Raw genomic sequence first — 15397 nt, 5'->3', positions numbered from 1 at the left:
CAAGGTCTCCCTGTAGCCCCAGCTGGCCTGGAATTCATTATGTAGACTACGTTGGCCTTGAACTCACAGAGATCCACCTGCCTCTGCAGCCTGAGTTCTAGGACTAAAGGCATGAGCCACCATACCTGGCCTTTTAAAAGTGTTTTATTTATTTATTTATTATTATTATTATTTTAAAATTTTATGTGTATGAGTGTATTGCCTGCATGTGGGTAGGTGCACTTGTATTGTGCAATGCCCGCAGAGGTCAGAAGAGGGTGTTGGATCCCCTGGAATTGGAATTACAGACATTTCTTAGCCACTCTGTGGGTCCTGGGAACTGAACCCAGGTCCTCTGCAAGAACAGCCAGTGCTCTTAACCACTGAGCCATCTCCCCAGCCCAATTAAAAAAATTTTTTTTGTCCTTTTAAGGCACAGTTTTCCTGTGGCCATAGCTGGCCTGGAACTTCCTATGTAGACCAGGCTGCCCTCAGTCTCACAGAGATCTACCTGCCTCTGCCTCCTGAGTGCTGGGATTAAAGGCTGTGCCACCACATCTGGCTACCACACCTATTCTAATGTTTCTGGAGAAAAACAATTTAGCTGATGTATAAGATAACGATTTAAAAATAGAAATTTTAAATATGTTCAAGGAAACTCAAAGTGAATATGAACAAAAGACTGAAGGAAGACCATGAAAACACAAACAGCTGCACAAAATAAGTAAAACAATTTTCATTATGAAATTAGAATTTTATAAAGAGATAGAATCTCTGCAAAAAGCAAAACTGAAATAAAACTCAAAATGAAAAACTCAGAAAGTCAAACAAAGAACTCAGAGGAAAACCTCACCAATAAATAGAATCATCTGGAAGAGAGAATGTCAACTTTCAAAGCCAAGGTAGAGGAAATGAATCACTCAGTCAAAGAAAATGTTAAATCTAAAATAATCCAGGAACAGAAAGAACATGTAGGGCCCCTGGAACACCATAAAAAGACCAAACATGAATCATAGAATAAAATAAGGAGAAGAAACCTAAGGAAAAGACACAGAAAATATTTTCAACAAAATCATTGAAGAAAAGTTCCAAAATCTAAGGAAAGAATTACTTGCTAAGGTGCAAGAGGCATACAGAACACCAAATAGATAGAAGGGCTTGGACTAATATCCTACAAGTTATGAAAGCATACGGATGCCAGCCCAGACTACTATATCAAACAAAATTGTCAGTTATAATCTTAGAAGAAAGAACAGTTTTCCTGTTAAAAACAGATTTAAGGAATTTATGTCCATTAAGCCAGATCCACAGATGATACTAGAAGGAATACTTCAGTCTGAAGATAAGATTAAACACACCCCAAAGAGTATAATGAATAAACAATTTCAGAATAGTTAACTACAAGAGGTATAAGAAAACACCACCCACCACCACAACAAAATAAAAAGAATTAATAAAAATTGGTCAATAATAACCCTCAACATTAGTGGTCTCAATTCTCTAATAAAAAGACATAGACTAATTGATTGGATTGAAAAAACAGGACTCACTGCTGCTTTCAAGAAACACACCTTAACATCAATGATAGACATCATCTCAAAGGATGGAAAAAGATATGCCAAGCAATGGAGTCAAGAAAACACCAAATGTAACTATTCTAATGTCTGACAGAATGAACTTCAAACCAGAGCTAGTCAAAAGAGACAGGAAAGAGTACTTCATGTTCATTAAAGGGAAAATTGCAATTTAAAAAATTTATACACCAAATGCAAATGAAGGGAACACAACTTCATAAAAAAAACACTATTAGACCTGTAACCACAGACTGACCCCAACACTGTGATAATGGGTAACTTCAATAACCCCATTCTCACCAATATACAGGTCTTTCAAACAAAAACAAAACAGAGGAAATCTAGGATTAAATAAAACCATAAATCAAATGGCGCTAGCAGACCATCTACAGAACATTACACCCAAATACTAAAACCTAGACTTTCTTCCCAACAGCCAATGAAACTTACTGTAAAATCGACCACATACTAGGACACAAAGTAAGTCTCAACAAATTTAAGAAAGTTGAAATATTTTTCTGTATTCTATCTAACCACAAAGGAATAAAGCTGGATATCAACACCAACGGAAACTATAGAAAGCACACAGTGTCATGGAAACTAAACAACATACTATTAAATGAAAATTGGGTCAAAGGAGAAATCAAAAAGGAAATTAAAAATTTCTTAGAATTAAATGGAAATACAAGATACTGAGGAATACAGTGGAGTCCTAAGAGGAAAGTTTGTGCCACTAAGTGTCTACATTAAAAACTGGAGAGATCACATATTAATAATCTAGTGATGCACCTGAAAGAAATAAAAGGGATACAAATTAGGAAGGAAGAAATCAAACCATCCTTATTTGCAGTTGATATGATTCTGTGTATAAAATACCCTAAAGATTCCACCAGGAAACTCAGAGAGCTGATAAACACATTCAACTCAGTACTTTAGTAGCAGTACACCAAATTAACCCTCCTATATATCAGCAAGAGATATGCTGAGAAAGAAATCAGGGACAAGATCCCAGTCACCACAGCCTCAGAAAACATAAAATGTCTTGTAATAAATCTGACCAAGTATATTAGTCAGGGTTCTCCAAAGAAACAGAACTGGTAGGATGAATATATATGTATAGAGGTTTATCAGCTTAGCTCACAGGATAGAGTCTGAGTAGTCCAACAATGGCTGCACCACACTGGAGAGGCTGAGACTCCGTAGCCACTCAGTCCACAAGGCTGGATGTCTCAGTAGTCCCAATCTGGCGCTGAAGGTCTGACGAATTCCAAAAGATCAGCTAGTCTTCAGTCTAGAGCAGCAAGACAAACTCGCCAGTGAGAGAAGGCAAGCAGCAAGAAGCCTGGGGTTCTCCTCTGCCTTGGCCTTTATTATGGGCTTCCATCAGAAGGTAATACCCACATTTAGGGTGTGTCTTCCAGCTTTAGATGATCCAATCAAGAAGATCTCTTTCATTTCAGTTAATCCCAGATCCAGTCAAGTTGGCACCCAGGATTAGCCATCACAAGTCCACCCCTTGCCAACTTGACACCCAATAGCATCTCTCTATGTCATGCTTAATTTTCAAATGAAAACAATGTTGAGGTCATAATTTCACCTAACATGATGTAACTATCCTATCATACAATGACCAATGCATTATATATCTTAGAGTAGGTGATGAGCTCTTCAAGGAATGCTTAGTCCTTTAGTGTCTCATAGGCCAATATAATCATATAGGTTCACAACACTTAACCACTTAACATTTGTCTCAATTACACATTCAAAAAAAAGAATAACTCAAGTATCTGCTTAACATGTGTATACACGCACAAGCCTATTCTTAACCAAAAAGGACAAGAATACTCATGTCAATTACAATTCATGTTTCTGTGAATGCTTAGTCCTTTAGTGTCTCATAGGCCAATATAATCATATAGGTTCACAACACTTAACCACTTAACATTTGTCTCAATTACACATTCAAAAAAAAGAATAACTCAAGTATCTGCTTAACATGTGTATACACGCACAAGCCTATTCTTAACCAAAAAGGACAAGAATACTCATGTCAATTACAATTCATGTTTCTGTAACTGGTCACATGGCTCAAGTTGGTATTTGTAACTACCTTCCTCTACAACCCATTCTGTATTTCCTCCACCATCAGCAAGCACCTCTGCAGGTCTTGGCTCTTTCTCTGGAGGAGTGACCCATACTTTCATCCCTGAAGAGTCTGGGCCACTTGTTCCAAAAGTCGCCCTAAGGAATCTCCTGCCTTCCAGATATAATCTTCACTACTGCCATTGTGGAGAACCAGTCCAATTTCCCCCTGGTAGTCTGGATCAATCACCCCTCCTAATACTGTTATTCCTTTCTTAGCCTGCTGACTTAAGGGCATCAGAAGCCCAAAGTGTCCAGGGGGAAGTCTTAGCTTCCAGTTCAATGAAATATTTACTGTGTCTCCTGGCAGAAGCACTCCCTCCTCTGGAACCAAAACATCCAAGCCAGTAGAGTGCAAAGTCGAGGGTACAGGAAGCAAAAATTTTCCGAGTGGGTCACCAGGGGTGATAGTGAGTGGAATCATTCCCACTTCCACCCCTTGATTCATGGACCCATGAATCCTGGCTATAGGAGAAACTACCATATATTGGACTCTGATTTAAAGCATACACTGCCTTTTGGAGGACCCTGCCCCAGCCCTCTAGGCTATTGCCACCTAATTGGCGCTGTAACTGTGTCTTGAAGAGAAAGACTTGTATAATAAGAACTTTAAGACACTGAGAAAGAAGTTGAAGAAGATACCAGAAGATGGGAAAGTCTCCTTTGCTCATGGATTGGTAGGATCAATATTGTGAAAATGTCCATCCTACCAGTAGCAATTTACAGATTCAAAGTAATTACCATTAAAATTTTAAGGAAATTTGTCATAGAAATTGAAAGACTATTCTCAAGCTTCACACAGAAACACAAAAAGTCAAGATAGCTAAAACAATGCTGGACAATAAAAGAAGTGCTGAGGGCATCACATCCCTGACTTCAAATTATACTACAGAGCTATGGTCATAAAACCAGCATGGTACCAGCATGAAAACAGACAAATTGGTCAGTGGAATAGAATGGGGTCCAGATTTAAGTCCATACACTTACAGCCACCTGATTTTGACAAAGGGGCCAAAAATACACATTGGAGAAAAGACAGCATGTTCAACAATGGTGCTGGTGAAACTGGATAGCTACATGTAGAAGAATGAAACTAGATCCCTATTTCTCACCCTGCACAAAACTCAACTCTAAACGGATCAAGGACCTCAACATAAGACCTGATAATCCGAATCTGACAGAAGAGAAAGTAGGGAGTATACTGGAACGATAGGCACAGGAAAGGACTTTCTGAATGAGACCCTGATAAACATTAAGGCCAACAATTGATAAATGGGGCCGGCTTCTGTACAGCAAGGCTACCACCATTCTAGAGAAAAGGCAGCCTATAGAATGAGAAAAAATTTTTACCACCTATACATTTGACAGAGGGTTAGTATCTAGAATATACAATGAACTCAATAAATTAAGCCCAGAATGGAGGGGAAGATGGGCAAGAAGCCTGAGCCCTGGCTGAGAAACTGTTGGTAACTGGAGAGAGGGAAAGTCAGTTTTTAAAAAGTTTTGTTTTTTATTTTTATTTTATGTGTATGAGTATATTGCCAGCATGTATGCAAGTGCACCCGTGTCATGCAGTGCCCTCAGAGGTCAGAAGAGGATGTCGAATTCCCCTGGAACTGGACTTACAGACGGTTGTTGGCCATCATGTGGGTGCTGGGAATTGAACCTGGGTTCTTTGCAAGAGCAGCCAGTACTCTTAACCGCTGAGGCATCTCTCCAGCCCCAGGTTTTCTTTAAGGCAGACAAAGGTAAAGTTATCAGGAATCTACCTGAAAAATTTCCAGGTGAAGTAATGGATAATCCAAAGGTTGTTTAGCGACCTTTATGTTAATAACCTTTGGAGATTTTAGCAAACAAACAAACAAACAAACAAACAAAAAACCCAAAACAAAAAACAAAATAAAAAAACAAAAATAACAACAACAAAAACTTAACTATTTGATATCCTTAACACAGAAATTGATTTAAATTATATCTTCAACTCTAATTTATATATAAAAATTCCTCAACTGTTAAGCTTAACTGAAGCCGAAGGTTCATATTGGTGAACAGAGTATATCAATACTTAAGGTGTGGCCTAAGTCACACAGATGGAGAATAATGAAGTTGACACAGACTGTAGGGTCAGTGGTTTGCGGATGAGGAACTGAAATTCCAAGAAGAGAAGTGTTGTACAATGATACATTGCTCCTCTGTGGAGAAGGCAGAGCTGCCACTCCATCTGCTTACTGAGGTCTCTGTTACTCTCCGACATCTCTCACCTTCCCTGGAGTTTCTCAAGGCTATCTTTTACTTTCTGTCACCCTGAGTTTATGCCTTTCATTAGTCAGCTTTCCATCACAATAAAATACATGCTGAACTTGTAAAGAGAAAAGATCTATTTGGGCTTACAGTTTCAGAGGTGCTAGTCCATGACTGATAGGCCCATTGCTGTGGGCCTGGGAAAGGTGGCACTAATGTGGGAGCATATCTTTCAGGGACATAATTCAGTGACTTAAAGTTGTCCCAGTAGGCACAACTATTTTGGGGCGGAATATGTCCTGGAGATTAAACTCTCAGACTTGTGCATGCCGAGTACACACTCTACCACTGAGCGGCATCCTCAGGTCCTATATTTCAACTCTTTAAGATTCCACCATCTTCCAAGAGTGCCATCCTGAGGACCAAGTCTTTACCATATGCGCCTTCAGATCTAAGGCTTTTATACCTGGATGGTAGCAGGGGCTTCTAACAGGCTTCCCTCTGTCTCAAATTCTTCTTCTTGACATTCATGGTCTCCTTTTAAAGACTGTAGTTTAGGGGCTGGAGAGATGGCTTAGCAGTCAAGAGCACTGGCTGCTCTTGCAGCGAACCTGGGTTTGATTCCCAGAACCTGGCAGTTAACAGTAACAGCTATTCATACAGTTGCAGGGGCTGTGACACCCTCTAATGACCTCTGTGGGCACTGCACACATGTGGTGCACTTATAGGACCAGAAAGCTAAAGTCCTGAAATGATAATAGAGAAATTCCTTATCAGAGAATTGTCCTGTCTCCAAATTCTAATAGTCTTCCCTTGTTGAGACACAATGAATAAAATGGCCTCTACAGTCCATTTTAATTAAAAATTATAAGCCTCACATAATTCAATGCACTTTTTTTAACTTTAAAAAAATTATGGAGAATTTCATACATGCATATAAGGTGTTTTGATCAAATCCACACTCACTCCCTCCCCTCCAGCACCTTCCATATCTCCCCATCACTTTTTTTCTGACAATTTCATGTACTCTTTCTTTTCTTTTCTTTCTTTATTATTTTTATTTTATGTGTATGAGTGTATTGACTGCATGTATGTGAGCGCACCTGTGTCATGCAAAGCCACAGAGGTCAGAAGAGGGCTTCGGATTCCCCTGGAACTGGAGTTAATTATGGCTTGTAGCTGCCATGTAGGTGCTGGGAATCGAACCTGGTCCTCTGCAAAGAGCAGTCAGTGCTCTTAACTGTTGAGCCATCTCTCCAGTCCCATCTTTTCTTTCCTTTTTTTTTTATGGGGCTTTTTGCTCCTCTAACATTCCCCCCTCTGAAGAGGTAACCCAACAGTTTTTTGCTCCTTGCCCTCCAAGGTTGACTAAGTTCCAGGGGACTATTGAACATCTCTGAAAATGTCCTGTAACTGTGGTAAGTCACTTGTCCTCTTGTTCAGGGAGGCCATGGAGACCTAACCAGATGGATTTGAACCAGTGTCCAGCATACAAAGAGGAGGGTCAACTCAGAGAAACATTTCCTTCATGCTTCCAAGTGAAGCCAGCCACGGTCAAGCAGGACTTTTGACTGATCTTCACATAGGCGGAACTGGTAAAAGAAAGGAGCCAGGGACTCCTCCCAAACCTATGTAACCCCTGAGGAACAGATTCTCAAATGACCTTAAGAGTAAAAATAAATTGGTTTATTTGGGCCAACTGTATGGTCTTAAACACCCAAAAGGAAAATATAACCAAGAATTAAAGTGATTAGTATATTTCTTTAAGAGTTCAAGGGATTACATTTCCCATACATTAGGCTTAAGTCTATATAAAATGTTATTTAGACAATTATTTCTCATTGATGATTTTGTTTCTAAGCAGAAAGTGCTGCTCAGATGTAAGACTTCAAATCTTGGTCTGCAGCTAAGAGAGACAACCCACTATTGTTCTAAAATGATGGCTAAATTTGTTTCCCCCCCTTTCTAGAAGCCTTTGAGAGGGAACTGACACTGATTCTAGCCACTCTGACAGCTATCAAAGTGCCTGAAAACAAATCCTGTTCATCACTCTTGAGTCCAGCCTTGGCAGACAAAAGAAAAATGAGGAGGAACCCAATAGAGGGATGCTTTTAGAAGCTCTCATCAAAAAATCCCAGTGGACTCTGATATGAACATTTGAAATTTGCCCTGTTCTGACTTTTTTCTGGTTCTCTGTCTAGAACTTGTAATGCTAACTATTCTTTCCTTTACTTCTACTTTACATCTCCTATTCACCAGTCAAGGACTTTCTTTTCACTCTACAGATAAGGGCTATGCAATTTGGGATACTCCAATTGCCTCACCCTGCGTCCCTGTTCATCATGGAAGAAGCCAGAGCAGTCTGTGTCCTGATTCCCTATCGGCAATTTGGGTAACCTCTTCAGAGGATGGTGTGATAAAAATAGGAGGTAGGTATTGGCTAGGCAGTTAGGGTAAAAAGACCCCAAAGAAAAGTAGCCAGTTTTTTGGCTTAAAGTCAAACTGTCTTTGGGCCTCTTAGCAACATACTCTGTTCCAAAGGCCAAAAATGTCCAAAGTATTTGGGAGCTTGTATCTAATTCAATGTACTTTTTAAAAACTCCAGACTCTTTTATGTGGCATTTGAAGTTTCCAAAAGCCAACTTGTCCTAGTTTGTTCTCTATTGCTGTGACAAAATACTCTGACCACTACCAACTCGGGGAGGAAAGGGTTTATTTAGCTTATATATCCCAGGTCACAGTTCATCCAGGAGCCCAAGGTAGGAACTCAGGGTAGGAACCTGGAGGCAGGAGCTGGAGCACAGGCCATGGAGGAACACTGCTTACTGGCTTGCTCCCTGCCCCCTTCTCAGTCTTCTTTCTTATGCAACACAGGACCACCTGCCCAGTGGTGGCACCACCCACAGTGGGCTGGGCCCTTCCACCATCAAGAAGATGCCGCTCAGACATGGCCACAGGCCAGTCCAATAAAGGAAATTCCCCAATTGAGGCTCCCTCAACCTAGGTGTGTCAAGTTGACAGTAAAGCTATCCAGCACACAAGCCACAGCTAGTGAGCACTCTCTATTGTCTTCACACCTGTATCCTACATATTGTTCTAAATCCTACCTTGGTATCTTTGCTTATTCTGTAAGTGTGCTATGCACTTGTTCTTCTTTTGTGGGTAATTAGTTTCTGCTGATTTCCAAGTTCTAGGTCAAGAATTTTATTTTAAAAGGTACCTCATCTGTTGTCTCATTTGAACTTTATAGCACTTGTCCTAACATCTGTCTTGACACTCAATTAATTCTGATTTCTTTGGTTACTTAATGTAATAGTTACTTTCCTTATCATTGTGACCAAATACCTGATAAGAAGCAAAGCAAGAGAGGAAGGCTTGATCTTGTCTCATGGTTTGAAAGGCCATCATGGTGGGAAAGATAAGGCAGCTTGAGGCAGTGGTGGCAGAAGCATGGGGCTGCTCGCTCACATCTTGCCAGACCAAGAGGCAGAGAGAAACAGGGCAATGAATGCACGCTCATTTTTTTTTTTCTCTTAGTATTCTATCTAGGACCTCAGTCCATGGGATGCTGCCACCTACATTCAGGACAGGTCTTCCTCCTCCAGTTAACCATCCCTAAAAATGCCCTCCTAGACACATACCAAGAGGCACCATACAAACGTGACAGGCGTTTCTTAATCCAGTAAAGCTGAAAATTAAAAGTAACAATTCCATGTAACTATGTATTTGTATCTGGCTTCAAAAATAAAATGCCAACTTCTCCAGAGCAGGGATTGTCCTACATTTCTTTGTATTCCACAGTGCTTTTTACAAAAATGCACTAAGCATTAGCTGAAAACAGAAAATATTACAGCAAACAGCATCAATATTTTCTTCTTCACCCTTCCATTTAAAAATATTTATTATTTTTTTATTTTGTGTGTATGAGTGTATTGCCTGCATGGATGTGAGTGCACCCGTGTCATGCAGTGCTGTGGAGGTCAGAGAAGGCTTCGGATTTCCCTGGAACTGGAGTTAAGGACGGTTCGTAGCCGCCATGTGGGTGCTGGGAATTGAACCTGGGTCTTCTGCAAGAGCAGTCAGTGCTCTTAACCACTGAGCCATCTCTCTAGCCCCCTTCCATTTTCATAGAGGCTTTATGGCCTCTCATTCACTTTTCTGTGGGGTCTTGCAGCAGGAAACTGGTGTTTGCCTTCTTAGAGGTTTTCTGTGGTGTGCTACCTTTGTCTCTGTTACGCTTTGCCTCTCAGCTTCTCTCTGTTGGTTGTCTTGATTCCTCCCTTGTCAGACAAGAAGCTACCAGAAAAGTGGGTCTCCTGAGAGGAATAGGTGAGGTTTGAAAACACAATGGACAGAACCCATTGGATAGGATGGATTAGGATGTAGACAAAAGATCAGCACATGTTGATGACCTTTCATTACGGTGGATAATCTTTTAGATATTGTTGGTTCATGCAGATGACACTTTGCCATTAATAGTGATATTACATGAACTTTATTTGGGCTATAGTAAAATATCAAAATGTTTTGCAGCAGATAATGTCAGTAATACCCTTGATCACATTTTTTTCTTTCAAACAGAAAAGATATTAAAAAAATATATAGTGTGTGTTTGTGTGTGTGTGTCTCTCTCTGTGTGTGTAGGCACATGTCATGGTGCACATGTGGAGATCAGAGAACAAGTCTACAGAGTTGATTCTCTTGCCACCTGTGGGATCTGGGGATATGGCTCAGGTTGTGAGACATGAGCACAAGTGCCATCTTTTTGGCCCTCAAATAGGAAAAATTTATACTTTCAAATGATTTCTCATAATTTTAAGAGATGTATATATTCAGCAAATTTGTCTTCAGTATTCAGTTTTCTTAGTACAGGGAGGGAGATCTACATGTTGGGCTGGGAATCTGGGTTATTGTTTTCTATGTATAGGTCTAAATCTAGAAGTCTTGACATGCACATAGTGCTTAGGGATATATATTTCTCCTTCTTGTACACTCCCATACACATTTTATTTATGTGTAGAAGGAAAGATGTGACATGTCTTCAATCAGTTGCCTAAAACAGTAACATCCAAGAAGTCCCCATGAAAGAAAATTTCATTTTGTCACAGTGGCATTAAGCTAAATTCCCTTGGTGGGAAACACAGAGCCACAGAGAACCTGCTCCTGAGAAAGTAGCAAACGATTAAGTTCCTTTAAACCAACGTTCCTCTGGAGGGAGTGCTGCTAGGTGGATTCTAATCTTCCAAGTTCCCCACTAGATGTCCATGGTAGGTCTACCTGGGATCCCTAAGTCTGTCTCTCTCTTTATATATACACATATACATCTCAAGATATACAGATATGTGAGTGTGCTTCTTGTATAACTTTTTTCATTTTTTTAACCTTGCTATAAACTTTTATGTGAAATGGCACTTCTGAGATTCCGGCGGTGTCTATGAAACTTTAAAATTATCAGTCATGAAAGAAAAAGGGTTTTTCTATAATAATATTAGGAATTGGATTGGATTGGAAGTAGAAAAGACCTCCCTTTTGAGTTTTGGTTGGCAAAAATGGGAGAACAATGGTATGGGTACAGGGTTTAATTTAGAAAGTTAGGACTATGATACTTCAGAAAGGCAACAACCCTTTATGGTCAGCAGAAAGTATGGTGAGTGGAGCGAGATGATAAAAGTCAAGGAAGAGAGTACAGGAAGTGGACAGAAAGTGGGTACTCATGGGGCCTGGTTAGTTTCTCCCAGTTATTGTCTTCCTTTTCTTCCTCCCCTTTTTAGTCTATGGGTTTATTACTAAGGGTCCTCCAGAATCTTATGGAGAGACTCAAGTTTTAGTCAGTTACATATACCGAGTATTAATAATTCTGCTGTCTTGGCAGAATTTGTGTGTGACTCTTAGAAAGCTCCTGACCATAGTGTATATAGGGTTCTCCTATCACCAAGTTTTCAGTTTCCTTTACACCAGATAGATTTTAGGACTGGCGATTTTGACAAAAGAAAGAAGGTTAGTCTGAGACAGATCTCAGGAGTTAAATGGTCATCGCACAGTGCCTCTCATTCTTCTAGACCATAATATACTATGCGTCCATCTCTCATGGAGAACCCTAAATCATGGAAACTAAGAACCCTAAATCATGGAAACTAAGAAACTGTTCTGGTTCCAGAGAAGAACAGAGACTATGTCCTTGTGAACAATTGTTTGGGGGGTATGAGAACATACCTCTCCAGCACTATAACTCCGGAGTCTCTGGAGGTGCTGTCGATGGGTCAGATGACTGGGAAGACGGCCATTCTGAAGAGGGATTCGGGGATCAATGAAAGTGGTAGCTCGACTGTTGTGGTCCACAAAGAAAGACTGCAGACAGACAGAGAAAGTGTTCCGTGAGAGATGGAGTTGATTATAAGGGTATTTCCAGACACAGTCACTGTTTTAGTTTCTTTTCCTGTTGCTCTGACAAAATTCTCTGACAAAAGCAACTGATGGGAGAAAGGGTTAATTGTGGCTCGCAGTTCGAGGGTACAATCCATCATAGTGGGAAAGTCAGGCAGCAAGAGCTTGAAGTGGTGACATTGCACCTGCAATCAGGGAACAGAGAGCAGTGAGTGTATGCCATTTCTCAGCACCTTCTCCACTTATACAGTCCAGGATCCCAGCCAGGGAAGGGTGTCACACAGTGGGTGGGTCCTCCCACCTCAATGAAGGCAATCAAGATAATCTTCCACAGGCAAGCCCAGAGGTCATGTCCCAGGTGATTCTAGATTCGGTCAAGATGATAATTAACACTGACCATCTCAGTCACCATACTTGCTTCTGGCCCTCCCTCTTCTCTACCATTTTAAATCTACTCAAAACTCATCTACTTAGATGAGGACTAAGAGGGTCTCAGCATCCGTTTGCTCAATGGTTAAATGAAGAAAACACCCAAAATTATCTTAAAGACACAATCTAAAGCGATAACTACCAAAGTATTGGTATTTCCCCCTAGTCTTTTCTTTTTCCCGTGGCCGAATATGAAGATCTATGCATTCTTTAGGTGGATCTTAGAATCTACAATTTTGTGATGAGAAATTTTCACATAATTTCATGAGAACTTCTCCAAGTTATTAAAATTCTTCTAACACAAAATTAAATGGGTGCAAAGTGCAAAGTTTGATAGTTGTATAACTTCAGTATCCTTTGTTGCATGTTTAAATTTTTGCGGTTTTAAAAGAATGCTTCAATAAACATTCTTGCACATAATGTTTTGCGGCATGTCTAATTACTGTATGCATATAATAAAGTTATTTTTTAAATTTAAATTAAAACTCATAAAAAGAAAAACTTTGTAAACAAAATCTTTAGTATTACTGGATCAATTATTCATTCTCTTTAGAACAAAATATAATTTGGAAGGAAGACATGCTAACCTAAGGTAACCTAAATCAGTTCTAGTTTTAGATAGTTTTAATGTCATTGGTAGAAAATTTTACATAGATTTGGGAATTATTATTTGGAGATAAAATTTCAATTATTAGATATTTTAAACAAGTCTTTTAAAGATCTCTATGAAAAGTCACACAAGTTTTACTATGGACTTTGTTTATCTGGGAGACTTTTTTATTACTGCTTCAGTTTTGCTGCTAGTTATAGATTTGTTTAAATTATTTATTTCATCTTGGTTTAATTTTCATGTGTTGCATGCATCTAGAAATTCATCCATTTCTTTTAGACTTTTCCATTCTTTTAATCATTGAAAAAATTTTTAAATAACTACATGATTAGAAGAAGCATTTCACTATAGATTTAACATATTCAGTAACACACTACAGAGCAAGAGCACATCCTTTTCACAAGTGGGTGCAAGTTTCTAGGTTCACAATTGAGTTAATACAGTTATACAATATTGAACTCAGTATAAGCCCTGTAAGACATAAAATTGAATGAGTCTTTTAACCTTTAAAAAAGATCTCCATTTCATTTTAGAATATATTGTTCCTTGCAGAAAGACTCATTGTTTTTGCTTCTAACACTGAGATGTTGGTGCATGCATCTCTAATCTGTATGTATTTGATTATTACTAGTCATAATCGGCTGCACTTGGATCCTTAGCACCTGTGTATGTCTATAAAGTCCATCGGGTAGATTTCAGTGGTAATGTTTATCACCTCTACTAATTAGCATGATGTAAATTTCCATGCTTCCTCCTCAAATATAATACAATTTAAAATGAAATGGAGAGTGTGTGTGTGTGTGTATCACACAGAACATCCCAAACCATCTTATTCGACTATATACCCACTTCCCAGATGGCACCCTCCCATAGCCTCCCTCCCACCACTAGAGCCCTTATACTCTGATATCCCTGCTACTGTCTGCTGTGTTGTTGGCACCCCCAGCCATTCCCCACTACTTGCCCTTCTGGTGAATCTAGTCAGCCTATCTAGAGATCTTTGTTTTAGGAGGGTCAGGTGTTCCTCTTCTAGCAGCAATCAGTTGTCAGTACTCTTTTAGATATTTTAGATAAGATTGGGGTGTGCTGTTCATTTTCCCAGTTCTATGCTAGGTTACTATCTGGGAGTCCCTTTGGCCACCCTGGCCAACAACTCAAAAGAAGGTATCTCCTTTCTGGCATTGCCTTTAGCTATGCAAATGGACTCTTAAGAAACTATGTTGATGTCTTTAATCTTTGGTTATACTTTCCTTTTTGGATGTTTAAGGCCATACAGTTGGCCCAGATAAACCAATTTATTTTTACTCTTAAGGTTGTTTGAGGATCCGTTCCTTGGGGGCACATGGGCTTTGGAGGAGCCCCTAGCTCCTTTCTTTTACCCGTTCTGCCTATGTGAAGATAAGTCAAGGGTCCTGCTGGACCATGGTTTGCTTCGCTTGGAAGCATGAAGTGATTCCTCTGTGTTGATCTCCTCTTTGTAGACTGGACACTGGTTCAAGTCCATCTCATGGGGTCTCCTCAGCCTCTGTGATCAAGAGGACAGGTGACCCACCACAATTAAAGGACATTTTGAGAGATGCTCATAGTCCCATGGAAGTAGTCGACCTAGGAAGGCAAGGAGCAAAAACTGTCCTTTATGTCCCTCTGAACAAATTAGTATAGTCCTCAAAGTATGTCTGTTAAACATCCAAGAAGGTTAGTTACACCAGTTTGGTACTTTTAATTATTGTGTGTCATGTAGATAAATCTTGGGCAAAGACCAATTGTTCTCAGATAAACCTTACCTAGACATATATTTCTTGATCTACTATGTATAATTTGTCAGTAGGTTGTAGGAGTAATATGGCTTCCTCTGTTTTTCAAAACTAGCTAGACATTATTTATCTTTTGCATTGTCTCACCCCTCCATCATGGTTTTCCCACTTAAGGTGCCCCCATTTCCCCCCTTTCTCCCTTACTAATACCCTTCTCCTATGGTCCTACCTCTCTTGAGCTCCTTCTTTCCATTTATCCCCTAGGTTCCTTGTATACTCTTCCA

The 15397-nt window shown here is 39.7% G+C and overlaps 1 protein-coding gene across 7 annotated transcripts in view; it reads right to left on the bottom strand.

The window, feature by feature from the left end:
- Positions 1-15397, bottom strand: part of Hecw1 (HECT, C2 and WW domain containing E3 ubiquitin protein ligase 1) — a 492247-nt gene that overhangs the window by 80862 nt on the left and 395988 nt on the right. For all 7 annotated transcript variants that reach the window (XM_008836284.1, XM_008836287.1, XM_008836281.3 and 4 more), the window contains one exon: positions 12150-12284. In XM_008836284.1, the coding sequence (XP_008834506.1) occupies positions 12150-12284 (135 nt within the window). The remainder of the gene's footprint in view (positions 1-12149; positions 12285-15397) is intronic.

This window comes from Nannospalax galili, unplaced genomic scaffold (genome assembly GCF_000622305.1).
Source record: "Nannospalax galili isolate Female #2095 unplaced genomic scaffold, S.galili_v1.0 scaffold54, whole genome shotgun sequence".
Classification (NCBI taxonomy): Eukaryota; Metazoa; Chordata; class Mammalia; order Rodentia; family Spalacidae; genus Nannospalax; species Nannospalax galili.
The sequence above is the reverse complement of the archived record's forward strand: the minus strand, read 5'-3'. Positions and strand labels throughout refer to the sequence as shown.